General features: G+C 48.3%; 1 protein-coding gene across 1 annotated transcript in view; it reads left to right on the top strand.

The window, feature by feature from the left end:
- Positions 1 to 13056, top strand: part of COL13A1 (collagen type XIII alpha 1 chain) — a 97831-nt gene that overhangs the window by 21097 nt on the left and 63678 nt on the right. Inside the window, exons 4-6 of the mRNA XM_076339410.1 lie at positions 7168 to 7175; positions 9843 to 9869; positions 12492 to 12527. Of these exons, the coding sequence (XP_076195525.1) occupies positions 7168 to 7175; positions 9843 to 9869; positions 12492 to 12527 (71 nt within the window). The remainder of the gene's footprint in view (positions 1 to 7167; positions 7176 to 9842; positions 9870 to 12491; positions 12528 to 13056) is intronic.

A 13056-nucleotide genomic window follows, 5' to 3' on the forward strand; every position in this document is an offset into this window, starting at 1 on the left:
CTGGAGAGTTAGTGGGGTAGTGCCCCTGGAGAGCAAGAGCTGGGGAAGAAGTTGAGGAGACTCGGCAATCTGGTAGGGAAAGTCTGTTAAAGGCATGAGCTGAAACCGTCCCAGTGCAAAGGAGTTACAGGATGGGATCAACTAAAGAAAATCATAAACTACTCAGTGAGCTGAAATTCAAGACAGAAGAAAAGTAAAGCTGGAAGGATTTAAAATGAATGAGTATGCAAGATGAAAATCTGAAAGCCTAGGGTGAGGTGAGATTATCAAAAACACGAGGAAAATGCTGAAGAAGTTCACTGTGAGTGAGAAGGAGACCTTCTTCCTCACTGGAGCATGAGAGCTGGTCACACCAGACAGCGAGGACACCAGCTTCTTAGAGTAATGCTGCAAGAAATCTCTGGCCTTTGAGGGCTCATGGAGGACAAGTGACATTTCAGAAGATAAGGGCAAGGCAGAGGTGGTGACAGGGAGGAACTCGGTTTTCCTCTGTGATTAAGACCCTGTGGATAAGGTAAATAGACACCATGTCTTCTGCCTTCACCAAGTTGTCTGCTGTTGATTCATGCAGCTAGCTGGAGAGCAGGTTGCTATTTGACAACTACACTTCAAGACACAAACGGGCCGCTGCGGGGGAGCAATGAGAATGACCAGAGGTCCAGAAAATGCAGCCTCTGTGGAGAGACTGGAAGAATTAGGTTTTGTTTAGTCTAAAGTCAAGAGAAGACTGTGGGGAACAGGACAGCAGACTTCAAACACATAAAAGGTAACCGCAAAAAGGAGAGAAATAAAAAAAGCTGTTCTTTGAGTTTGCTGTGCATCAGAGGTCATTGATTGACTTAAACAACAAGTCTGGAAATTTTGGGTAGTCTCTAAGAAAGATAATAAATATGGCCTTATGAGTCAGGGCATGGGTATTGCCTGGACCGGATCACTAGGGAAGAATGCAGTGTCTCCATCCCGGAGGACAGCAACAGGTTAGAGAAATATTTGCCCAAATGAGCTAGGTAGAGACTTTTTTTTTCCTTTGGTTGCTTTGAAGATGTTCCCTGCTCGATTTCGTGTCCCTCTCATTCCCCAGGAATCCTTTAATCTCTGTTTGGTTTGCTCAAGGGAGGCAGAAGGGGAAGAGAAAGGGTATAGTCAAGAGCAGTGGTTTTCGGCTGGTGGTTTGTGTGAGCCAGGGGGCATGCTGGCTCTTTGGCAGAAGGTGGTGGAGCGGAGTGAGCCTGCCACCATCCGGTTTCAATTTACCATCCAGGGGTCTGCACCGCTACTGGAAAACCCCGAGGGGGCTTTCAGATCCAAAGCGTAAAAACACACCGGGCCATCTGACTCCGGGGGCCCTTCCCAGCCCTGTTTTCTCTGCTTTCTGTGGTGCTAAGTGCTTCAGCGTGGCAGGGACAAATACGATTGTTTGCTGCTTGGAAAGAGTTTGCTGACCCATGGATGCCTGCCCAAAATGAGCATTGTTCTGCCCTGTGTTGGCCATCCCACTTTCTCTCCCCAAGCAGTGCTGGAGGTGCTGTGTTTGTCCCGGGTGCAGCCAGCACCGTGTGGGCCATCTGCTCTTGGCCCTTTCCTGCCCTTTGTTTTCACAAGGGGCTCTCCCAAATGTTTGTCAGAATATTTCTGTTTGTCTATTGTTGAACCCTCATCTTTGAGCACTTTAATCTGCCTAACGGGCTCGCTGTGGTTATGCCAACAGCCCAGATTTTCCGCATCAGATTCTTCTGGCTCTGGAGGTCAACTGGCTCCTGTTGTCCTTATAGATGTTTCCTGAAACAAGCGGATGCTTGGAGATGCAGTTAGAGCCTGTGGCTTAGCTCCACTATCAGACCGTCTCTTTTATTTTTGAGACTGCTGCTTAATTGTGTTAATTTTTCTGTGAGGCTCCACCTCATTGTTCGCTTTGGGCATGGCTTCCCATGGACTTCTCCTCTTGGTGCTGTGCTTGAGGTCTTCTCCTTGGCAGGGGCTGGTGGTAGTGGTGGTGCGCTGGGATGCTCAGAGTGCCTGAGCAGTGACTTTTATCCTTAACAGCTGCTGATATTAACTGCCGAGTCTCGGTGATGTCATGGGTTTGATTTCAGAGGCAAGCTTGAGTGACTGGCATAACCTGGTGCCTCAGCTTAGCATTGGTCACATTTTTTGGCAGTGAAATCCTGATAGCCTTTTTGCTGTCCAACATTTCTGCAATCCTTTGAAGAAACTCTTGCCACTCTACAACGGTGTAGCTGAGAGGGGGATGTTTTGGGGACGGAGGGGCCTGGCCTTTGCAAAGGACTCGTGCTCTCTGGAGGGAGTTATACACTCAGGTTGTCTGCTATTGCTGACAATACCTGAAGGAAAATTTCTGAAGGGTGTGCTTTGGGTAATCGCTGTTGTTTAAAATTTTTCTTATTATTTTGAAGATTTCTGTTGTCTTTAGTTTCCCCTACAGCTAATAATATTGAATTATGGCAAGGCACATGGCATTTTTGCCTTTTCATTTGCAGCTCTCTGAGTTAATGCTCCCTCCACCTCCCCTCGTATTATTTGTCCCCTGATGGAGCTAGGGAAGATGTCTCTAAAAGACTATGGGTACCCTGGATCTGTTGTGTGAAAACTGCAGCACAGCCAGTCTTTAAAAAAGGCCAAACCCACCATCTGGACTCCATGCACCCAACTGGGGTCTGCCTGCTCTGAAACAGGGTCATGCTGTGCGGAACGCCCGTGGGGCTGCAAACAAGGGGATCCCTGCCACCCTGGGTAAGGTCGTGCTTGGGCTGCTGACATTTTAATCAGCATTTCATAACTAATTGCCTGGCCACAGCTATCTTGTTATCAATTAACATAGTCCTGAATGTCAGGAAGTAACTGTATCTCTCTAACTCGCTAAGGCTGCCTTCTGGGTCTGTGAAATGGCTGGATTTCCTCACAGGGATGGATTACATGTTTACATCTCCCCTTCTGCCGGAGTGTGTAGTGAGGATGACCCAAGGAAGCAACAATAACGTCTTTATGTTCCCTCTCTGTCCTCCTCATCTTGTGTATGCTATAGAGCAGAAAACAAATCCCTCGTATGTGAGCTTTTGGAGCAGGCTGGAAGACACCCACATTGCAGACACTGGACTGCCTGAATCCAAGAAGTTAGAGAAAAAAAAATTAAGCAACAGCATTTGAGAGCCTTTTAAGAACGGACACTTTTCCAGATGTCAGGAAATGCCCTTAAACGGATGGGATTGTTTCAATGATCCTATCAGTCCAGAGAGCATTGCTGTCTCCAAAGGTGGAGGATATCTCTGCCATCAGCAGAAGGTCTCACACCACACTGACCCACTCTAATACTGTCCAGCTTTTAAGATCTGATATTCTGGGACATGGGACTTTCCAGATTAGCATAAATATGACCCACTTACAAAGCTAAGCATCCCCTCTTCTGAGCCCGAAGAAGCTACAGCGTGGAGGGTGGCTTTTTCTCTCTTTGTGTGGGTGAGGGAAAAGGGGTCATTGCAGTTCTGTTTTAGATAGTCACTGGTTGAACGGGCCATGGGGAAGGACAAGTGAGCAGAGGGCTCTGTGGCATGGCCCTGCTGTTCTTCACAAGTGTGCCCCCTCTATATGTGCAATAAGGTGGACTCATCCTGTCTGCAGACCATGGCTGCTCATTTGCTCACTTGGGCTACAGGAAAGGCAGAGCTTCTTTAAGGAAAGTTTCTATCTGCATAAAAGCCATAGCAGCTGAGAAGGGACAGTGCAGATGGTGCTAATTTCCAGAGGCCATATGTTTGGAGGGACCCTGGGTACCCCCACAAGAATTCTTTGTTTTCTCAATGTTCATTTTCAAAGGTGCTCTGGAGGTCTCCTCTTTGCAGGAGGCCGCTGCTTCCTCCTACTCGGCCACTCCCGACATGTTTGCTCTGTCCCCTCCTCCTCCCCTGCTGCTCAACAAGCCCCGCAGCTGGATAAACAGCGATCTCAGTCGCTTACAGTCCTCCAGCGCCTTTCAGCAAGACGCCGGCACGGAGGGATGCTTCCTGAGCTGCCCGTTGTGGGCAGATGGTCATGCTGCAGCCCGTACACCAGCACCAGCATTGCTCTGGTCCTGGCAAGGTCACGTTCAAAACACACAGCATCTGGAGGTGCTAATTACAAATATGGGCTCGCTGTTCTGCGCAAGGCTGAGGAATTTGGTGATCTGGAAGCTCTGGGTCTGTCTGCTGGCTGGGCTTAGCTATGAAATGGGCTTGGAAATGTTCACGGTAGCTTTGATCCCTGCTCTGTTGACTCGTTGTCCCTTCTCTGCTGGCTGTTTATGGAAAGGGGATCTAGCTAATCTCCTAAGCAGCACTGCCTCTGTCTCACCTGCTGTAAACATGGGAGAGGAGGAACCCCCATAGGTGTGATTTGCATTTGTGGCCGGAGCTCTTTGGAGTTCACCACCATCGAGACCTGGCCCACCTGGTGGCAATCAGGCCTCTTTCTAGACAACTGCCCCAAACTGGCTGGGACTGCAGCAGCCAGCAAGCATGGGGGACAACATGCAGTGGTGTTGCGGTGACTCTGTTGCAGTTCACGTTGCTTTCATGAAGGGTTCTGTGCAGCCTGGTCGACTTGTAGGCTTGCTCTCTTGGCTTGCAGGGTTGCCAGCATCTCTGACCAGGGCAGGGCAGCTCTGCCAGACCCCAGCCACGGGCAAGCCTGGTGCACTGCGCGCAGCACGGCTGGTGCTGCCCAGGAGAGGCTGTCTCAGCTCGGTCACCAGTGGTTAGAGTGGTTGAGAGCGCAGGCGTGAGGATCCCCTCCCTCCTTTGCCCGCTTTTTCCTCTAATGTGCATTAAATTACTTCTTGTTATATTAAAGACTGAGCCTCTTTAGAAGCTCTGCTCAGCCTTCTCATTAATCACCGTGACAGAACATGACAAATCCACTTTGCTGAAGCATTATTTCACTTTGTAAAATCCCCGGTGCTTTGCAACAGCTTACCCAGCAGTGCCTCCTCCCTCCCCACTGTCCTTGGGACATCTTCCCTGCTCCTCCTCCAGCCTATGCAAGACGATGTTGCTTTCAGAAGTTACTATATCCAAGGGCTTTGCTTCCTCCTGGGTCACGTGGATGGTCCCAGCATTTGAAGCCCAGTCCCTGGATGGTCTCTACCGATTGACTTATTGCAGCCAAGGCTGTGTCCCCGCAGCTCACTGATGTGTGTTTACACAAGACTGTGCAGCACCCCCTTCACATAACCATTAATTTTATAGAGGGCATATAACAAAGATAGGCTTCCAATATGCCTCCTGCCTTTGATCTGTGTGGGGTGCGTGGCCTGATGGGCCCAGAGCTGCCGGCATCGCTGATTTACTCTGCTCTGCGGATGTAGCTTCTGGAGCAAACAAAAGCTTATGTTTTCTCTCAGCAGTATTGCAATACCATTACAGGCTGTGCTGCTGTCTGGTCGCGTTTGGTCTGGAAGGGCAGGGATGGCTCAGGGTTTGCTTGCCTTTAAATTTTTCTTTCAACGTTAGCTAAATGGTTTGGTTCATGCAATCAACGAGTGCCCCAAACCCACGCAGACGGGTAGGCGGGTTATTAAGGGTCTGTAGTGTTGCTAATGGAAATAAAGTCCGTGTATTGGCAAGCTATAAGCATTGACCTTGTGACAGGGTGCTTACTCTGAAACAAAATCTCTCCAAAACAGATCTCTCACAGAACTTTATTTTCATCCACGCCAGACTCAGAAAACTTTTTTTTTTTTTCCTCTCAGTCTGGCATAAACTAGGATTCCTGGATTTGAGTCTGACCTTGCCCTCAAAAATGAACTCTCTGATCAGAAACCCTTTTGTTGTTTAGACTTGGCATGCCAGGTAGGATAGCAACCTCAGCACCAACAACAGTGACAGGCAGTTGCCAGACCAACCAAATCTGGGTCCCCCCTGAGCTCCTGTCCTAAATTTGGGTCGAGTTGTTTTGAGTTGTTGCGCCTTCTGGCTGTGAATGTTGACCTTAGCACTGTCGGTCACCATGAAGGTGCTAAAGTTTATTATTTTTTTTATTTTAACCAAAAGGTAGCCTGTAGAGATAACCTCCTTTTGATCAACCATGATGAAAGCTGAGCAAAAGTCTAAGAGTGGCATTTAACAGTGCAATTTTAGGTCACCAAAGCTTGATAGCCAAACCATTTGCCATAGTCCCCGGTATGAAGGAGTCACGCTAAGTGAGAGATTTCCAGGGTGGAAAATGTTTGTTCATCCAAAGTCTCCAGTTTCTTTTATGGACTTTCAGCCAGCGGCATTTTCAGGATGACGACGTATTCTGCAGGTGCTCACTGTGACATCTGCCTCCCGTGCAAAGAAGAGGTTGCTGCCTGTTATCTGTCAGCTCACCTGTTATACTGCTTAGTCTTACTTCTTGGCACTTTATGTAAAGAGACAAAAAAAAAGAAAACAGCTTGTCTATAAAGTATGGAAAATGTAGAAACCCCTGACAGTTGTACGGTGTGTCTCGCTTCTCCCACAGAGAGGAAACCACAAAATAGCGAGTCCAGGGGTTTCTTTACACACACACAATATCTGTCAGGATTTTGAGGAATTTTCTGGGAACTGATGAAAGAAATGTGCTGTTTAAACCCTAATATATACTGTACAACGGATTTGTACAAGGAAGATGCAGTGCTGCACACCGGCAGCTTCCAAAAAGCTTTCCAAAATAAAAGAAACCCAAAGGATTTGAGGGTTTGCAAGATCACCAATGCTGGTGGCAAATGTGTAGGCATTTTAGCAGCAAAAGTGCTCTTGCCTCCCCACATTCAACTTTCTCAACCCCGAGGAGTGGGCAGGATGTGAGGGAGAGTCACATAACTAATGAGTCCCCCATGCTCAGCGGTGTCAGACTCAGGGAGGGGACCCCTGTGTGCCAAAGGACCAAAAATGAGTGTAACAGTGTTGAGAGCCTGACTTACATGGCCTTCCCAACACAGGGCTTTCTGAAGCTGCCCTACACTTGTGGTGACTGTAAGCAGTGCTGCTAATTGTGGGGATACCTTAACTAATTAGCAGGGAGGTGGTAGAATTGCATCAGCAAATGGGAGTGGCATTAGGATGTAATGTGTACAATGCGTTTATCTAGCCCTTCTTGTTGGATTTATTGCATTAAAAATTAATTATTTTTTATTTTTCTTCTCTCTTTCAGGCCCACCTGTAAGTACCAAACCTCTATGGTTTTAGAAGCTGTTGACACAGAGTTTGCGGGGCATGAACTAGCAAAGTCTTCTGTCTGTAGTGTCTGGTGCGGTAGCCGCCTTTGCAGTCCTGGCACCCTGTCATCTCTCAAACAGCAAGTACTTGGGGTGCCCAGAACCCATATTGGGGTGGGATTGCTCTCGGCTGCATCGCAGCTTCCGAGGGTGAGACAGAGGGACCGCAGGGACAGGGACATGGCAAACGCAAGCAGCGCAGATATCTGTGTGTTACCAGTTGGCCCCACATACCCTGGGGGAATCGGCTGTATGCGCTTCACATGCATTGGATGCCACACGCTGAACGAGACGTGTTTGCGAAAAGGGAAAGATAGATCGCAAACACATGGCGGGAGCTGAGCTGTAGGGACTTGTTCCCTGCTACTTACCCGGGCTTGCTGAACTGTTGGGCCTTCAAGTATAGCTGCACAACTATCAATTTCAGAGGAAAAATTGTGTTGACAGCTTCTTTTTCAAATGTTAGCTAATGCAAAACCTCAGCACAGACGATTTAGGCTTCAGGAAAATAGCTAGGTTATTGCAGAAGTTTTCTTACAGCTATTAAGAGACCCACAGTGAACCAAACGCAGCAATGCAAGGAATGAGGCCATGTATCGACACCTCTCAGGATTATAAAGAAACACTATATTGTCTCTAGCATGGTCCTTCCAGAGGAAATGGTTTGTATTCATGTACAATAGAGTAACTATACTGGGTTTCTGTGAAGGAACATGAGAAGTTAAACATACGGTAGTCATCTTTTGTCTGTTCGCGCAAAAATGTCTTAAACGGTTTGCAGATGACGTTCTGAGGAGAAGTAGTTGCTGCACAACCTATTTTCCCCTTTCATCAAGTCGAAATGCTCTAGACTGAACTCCCACAGATATACGAGCACAGCCCAATTTAATGACAACAATCTTCCAAAAAGTTGCACCTTCCAGGCCAAAAGGTCTGAAAGCATTTTACAGCTGGAAGCCCTGATCCACGCAAACCTTCAGCGATAGCTTATCCCAGGGGCTTTCGGGACTGGCTGCTGAAGTGGATGTATTTCGGTGTCAGCTTTGGGTTACCGGGAGGAAAGCACTGCTCTGGAGGGCACTGCAAGTGGAGTCCATCCAGGGCTGTCCCTGCCACTCCGCCCTGGGCAGGCATATGTTGGCACTAAAGGGATGGGGCGGGCACAAAATTAGTAGTGGTGTTCGCATTTCTATTATTGCTGTGAGAAATTAGAGAGAAATCAATAGGTCAACTCAGACGTCTCCCGGAGAGCAGTCTGCACCTTTGCAGGGTGAGGAAGATGCACACTCCAGGCTTTCTCTGCTGCAATAAGGGTTAGAAACTTAATATTGTAATGAAAGATTGAAGCCTGGCAGAAACAGATGGGACCACCAGAGAAGTGCTGACAATATATGCTACCGTATCCTGGCTTATTGCGACCCCTGAACCTGTCTCCACACACAGACTTTCAGGACAGGCAGCGAGGAATGCTACAGCCAATGGAAATAACAAGAGGAAGTCGGGCAGACCAAGTGTCGTTAGCCAAAGTGGAATTTGTCTTGGGCTAACAGCACCCTCGTCTCATTCAGGACCCCTGGGGTTTCTGATCCGCTGGCGAGCAAGACCGGCTCAGTCACTGTGAGCAAAAGTTCACCGCTGAAGAGTCAGAGTCCTCCCTGTTGCCATAGGAAATATTTTCCCCCCTCACATTTCTCGTGATTAAAACTGCATAGAAACTCAAGTTTATGAGCAACAGACCTGGGCTCCTAACTGGCTGGTTGTCATACACATCATTCTGGATAGCGACCCCAAAGTGCTGACGACCCCACATCTCTCTCCCGGGTTTGTTTCCCAGCTTGCAAAATGCAACATGCCAGGCGGCAGGACTTAGCCCCCAGTGCTGGTGTCGGCTTGAGTGTGGGGATGGGCAGAAATACTCATTACAAACGCACTGAACCCTGCTTGTAGTCTAGGACGAGCAGGAGAAAAGCCAGAGAAATGGATGAGCAACACCCCAGCAGCAAAAGGGGCCTTCATGCTCTCCTCTTGCCCAACAGATGCTCCCACCGTTATTCTTGAAGTCAATCGAGGCTTTGGTGAAGGCAAGGGCAACCCGCAGTCATGTAAGAAATTTGGTGAGATTGGGACTCAAAGGGGCAAAGGAAGGAAGGAAATGATGAAATCGTGCAATAGTCCTGAGGTTCCCGGACTCTTTTGCTGTCTGGACCACATCCGAAGGAAAAGATCCTCTCACGAACGTTTTCTTTCCCATTTCTGAACATGCAACATTTCTGTGGCAACAGCAGCAATTCCATACATGAAAAAATAATATTTAGCAGATGGAAACTAAGGAAGAAAGTCAGAGCCCTGTAATTAGGTCGTTCTCCATGGACTTGCAGATACCTTCAGAGCCTGTGCGGAGAGCTGTGGGTAGAGCCATGCCGAAAGGAGAGAAAACTTCACAAACAGGAGATTAGGAAACTGAAGCAATCAGAGCTGATGGTCAAGGAGCTGTGGAGAGATTTTTAACCATTCTCTTTCCTAAACCCTCACATGTGATTTTGTCTCTTTATCAAGCCCTCCCTTCAGAGTTTGAAGCTAACTTTAATCTTTTCTGTGTATTTTGTTTCAGGGCCCTACAGGAAGACCAGGGCTCCAGGTAAATACTTCATTCTTTCTTTTTCATTCCCTCGTGCTCTCTGTCTGGCAGTACTTTCATCAGTAGGCCTCCAGGGTTTGTAAGTTGGGAGAAGGTAGTGATCTTGCATAGCAAACCTGATGTGGAAGAATAGCATATTGCAAACAGGACATGGCTCATAACAGAGTAGGGACCACAGGAGCTTTGTAGGACCAAACGTAAAGGTAACATAATCCCTATGGACCCTCCTGCATGTGGGAAACACGCTACTTTTGAAGATGCCTTTATCAGCTTGAGGTTGAAGAGGCGCAGCGCGCAGTATTCTTGCTGACGGGGCTTGCTAATTGCAGCAGGATTTAAAAGGCCTAAGTCACTCTGGGACAAATGCAAAAGTCTATAATAACAGTATCTGCATCTGAGACGGATAGTCATGAGTGAGGAAGGAGCGTAGGTTTCGGGGTTACAGCTGCGTGCTTTCCTGGCGATGGCTCCCTGCTCCCTGGGCTGCTGCTCACCTGGAGACTGCAACAGCCATAACAGGCAGTTTCCTAATGAACGAAATGCAAACCGTGCTGCTGGCTCTCCCCCCAGCTCAGGATAGAGGCTGCTTGTTGCCTTTCATGTTCCTCTAGCTCCGATGTGGGAGCTGCGGACAGCTTCGCATGACTTTGTAACCAACCTACATGGTGTCATCCACCCGTGAGTGCTCTTTCCTGGCTCCCTGTCACAGACAACCTTTCCTTATAAACATCTGGCATTTATTTGCTGTCCTACCGGGAGCTCCCCCTTCGCTATTATTGCTTGGAGGGCTGTAACGCTGCGCAGTCACATACCAGACACGGTGCCGTCATGTACCGCTCCGACACCAGGTACTCACTGGAGACCAGACACAGCTCAGCCCCGACCTTGGGCTCTTCCTGCTCGGGCACCAGCCACAGCAGAGCCAGGAGAAATAAAATAAACTTTTACCTCAAACCATGAGGGAGATCAGCCTGAGCTCAGCTCTGGAGGAAAGCAGCATTTAAGGGACTAAAAGCACAGGAAAACTCAGCATTATGTTCTCCAGCAGCCACAAAGTAATCCCAGGGCAAGATGCTGACACAGGGAGTTTTGCTCACTGCTGGCACACAGAGATAGGCAAATATTAGTATATTAGACTGAGGCAATATTAGACTGAGAACCCATCTAAAACCCTAGAAGAAAGCAGTTTCCCATAATATATCATCTACAAAATTTAAAATCAAGCAGCTGTTTAGCATTTCATCCATTTGCAAAGCATATATTGCTTTTCAATTTATCAAAACATGATCTGCATGGAAGGAGTGCCCCCAATACCAAATGGACCTCCAGCTCTGCAGAGGGAAGCGGCTAAACTTTCACCAGGTAACGGTTTGATCCCAGGCAATAATGTCCGAGTTTGGGATGCATGGCCAAAGGAGCCTCTGTGTACACCCGGCAAAACAAAGAGAGTTAAGTGCATTTCCCTTCCAGAGATTTCAGACTACATTCACACATGTTGGGACTGAACATGGGGGAAGGCACAAAGAGATGGCACCGATGGGGCTGGTGTTTCCAGCTGCAGAAACCAGAAAACCAGGTTTGTGTCTACAGACGCAGGCAGCCACAGGCAGGGACACTCTGTTTTACATACAGAAACCCCAAACATTGCTGGAAACAGAACAGAGAGATTATTATCATGTCATTTTTGCAAAATATAGAGCAAAAGCTACATGACCGCTGAAGCCATAATCATCAAGATCCTTTCAGCAATCAGCTGCTATCTTCCAAATCTGCACAGCCTTCAGTTTTGGTGACCAGGAATGCAGAGGGGGTTGGTGGTTTTTTTTGTTTTTTGTTTTGGTTTTTTTTTTATAAATTGCATCGTTAAATTTAACTGTAAGAGGCACAAAACTGCCTTGTAGGTAAGTGGTTGAAGAAAATTGCCACTGGTCTTGCGTTCATGTGTTTATGAGGCTCTGTTCAGTGTCGCCTGACCCAAAGTCGTTCCCCAAACCGCTGTTAGGATCGTTCACACCCTGACAATGCACTGGGAAGTATCTCAAAGGGGTAGAGGACACTGAACACAGCTGCTCATATGTCTTCTTCCAGACGTGCTTTTTCCTGTGTCAGCTTGTTTTCCCACATTTTTCTCTTGCTTCTGGACAGGACCGTATTTTCCAGTCTAAGAGAATCCTGTTTTAAAGTGATAACTCTATAAATAAATAGCTAACACCCAGATGACTTTGGTAGAGAAAGAGAAAAATGTGACAGTTGGCTATTGCAGGAAGCCGGTTCCCAGGACCCGGATTTTATGAAGTGTTGGAAATTGGGATTATACTTTGTTAGGCTGAATACTCTTGCCCTTCTTTTGCTGCCTAAATCGCCGTATGTCATTTCTGTTGTGAGATGTGCTGGTTTGTCATATGCACAAGCAAACTGGTGGCTTATGCATGTTCTTAAAGACAGGTTCGGGCACATGCAATCACACTTTCCTTTCTCTCTAACTTCTTCTCTTCCTCTCAAAATCCCTGGACACTTGCACCGCAGTGTGAAGCTGTGTCTGTGGCACAGCTCATTTGTGCTATTTTATAACCTTGCTTTTGGCCAGTTTCCAATTGCCTCTGATTTTGCCTTAATTGCCAGGGAGACAAAGGTGCAATGGGGATCCCTGGGCGGCCGGTAAGTCGAAACCTCTTGCATGTGCCTTGTCCTCCCCATCCTCTTCCAAGCCTCAAGATTTTGGGGGGGCTTTCAGGATGACCCTTGGCGGGTGTCAGCCTGAGAAAAGCCACCCTCCCTGAGCCCCACACCTGAGGGGATCTCCTGGTCACAGCAGGGTGGCCAGCCCTGTAAACCGTATACATGCCGGCGGGGTGTTTCCATCCCCTCTGCCGTATTGCTCAGCCCCGCCTCTGGTTCAGCATCCCCCCCCCCGCCCCGGGTTGGGTGCCTCCTGCTGCCACCTTGTGCGCCGACTGGGCTTGCTAACCGTGGGCTCGCTAACTCGTACCCCTGCCTGCCACCGGCAGCTGCCCTTTCCAAATAACGCTGCCCTGAACAAGGCGGGGGCATCCCCTGCCTGGCTGAGCGCTGTATTTTGGAGCTGCTCTTCACTCGGGCATCTCAGGGTGAGGATGGGGAAGAGGGCTGGGGCAGGAGCTGAGGCCACCCTGCTCATCCCAGCCCCATAGCCAGGGTTTTGGGGCGG

This window comes from Aptenodytes patagonicus, chromosome 5 (genome assembly GCF_965638725.1).
Source record: "Aptenodytes patagonicus chromosome 5, bAptPat1.pri.cur, whole genome shotgun sequence".
Lineage (NCBI taxonomy): Eukaryota > Metazoa > Chordata > Aves > Sphenisciformes > Spheniscidae > Aptenodytes > Aptenodytes patagonicus.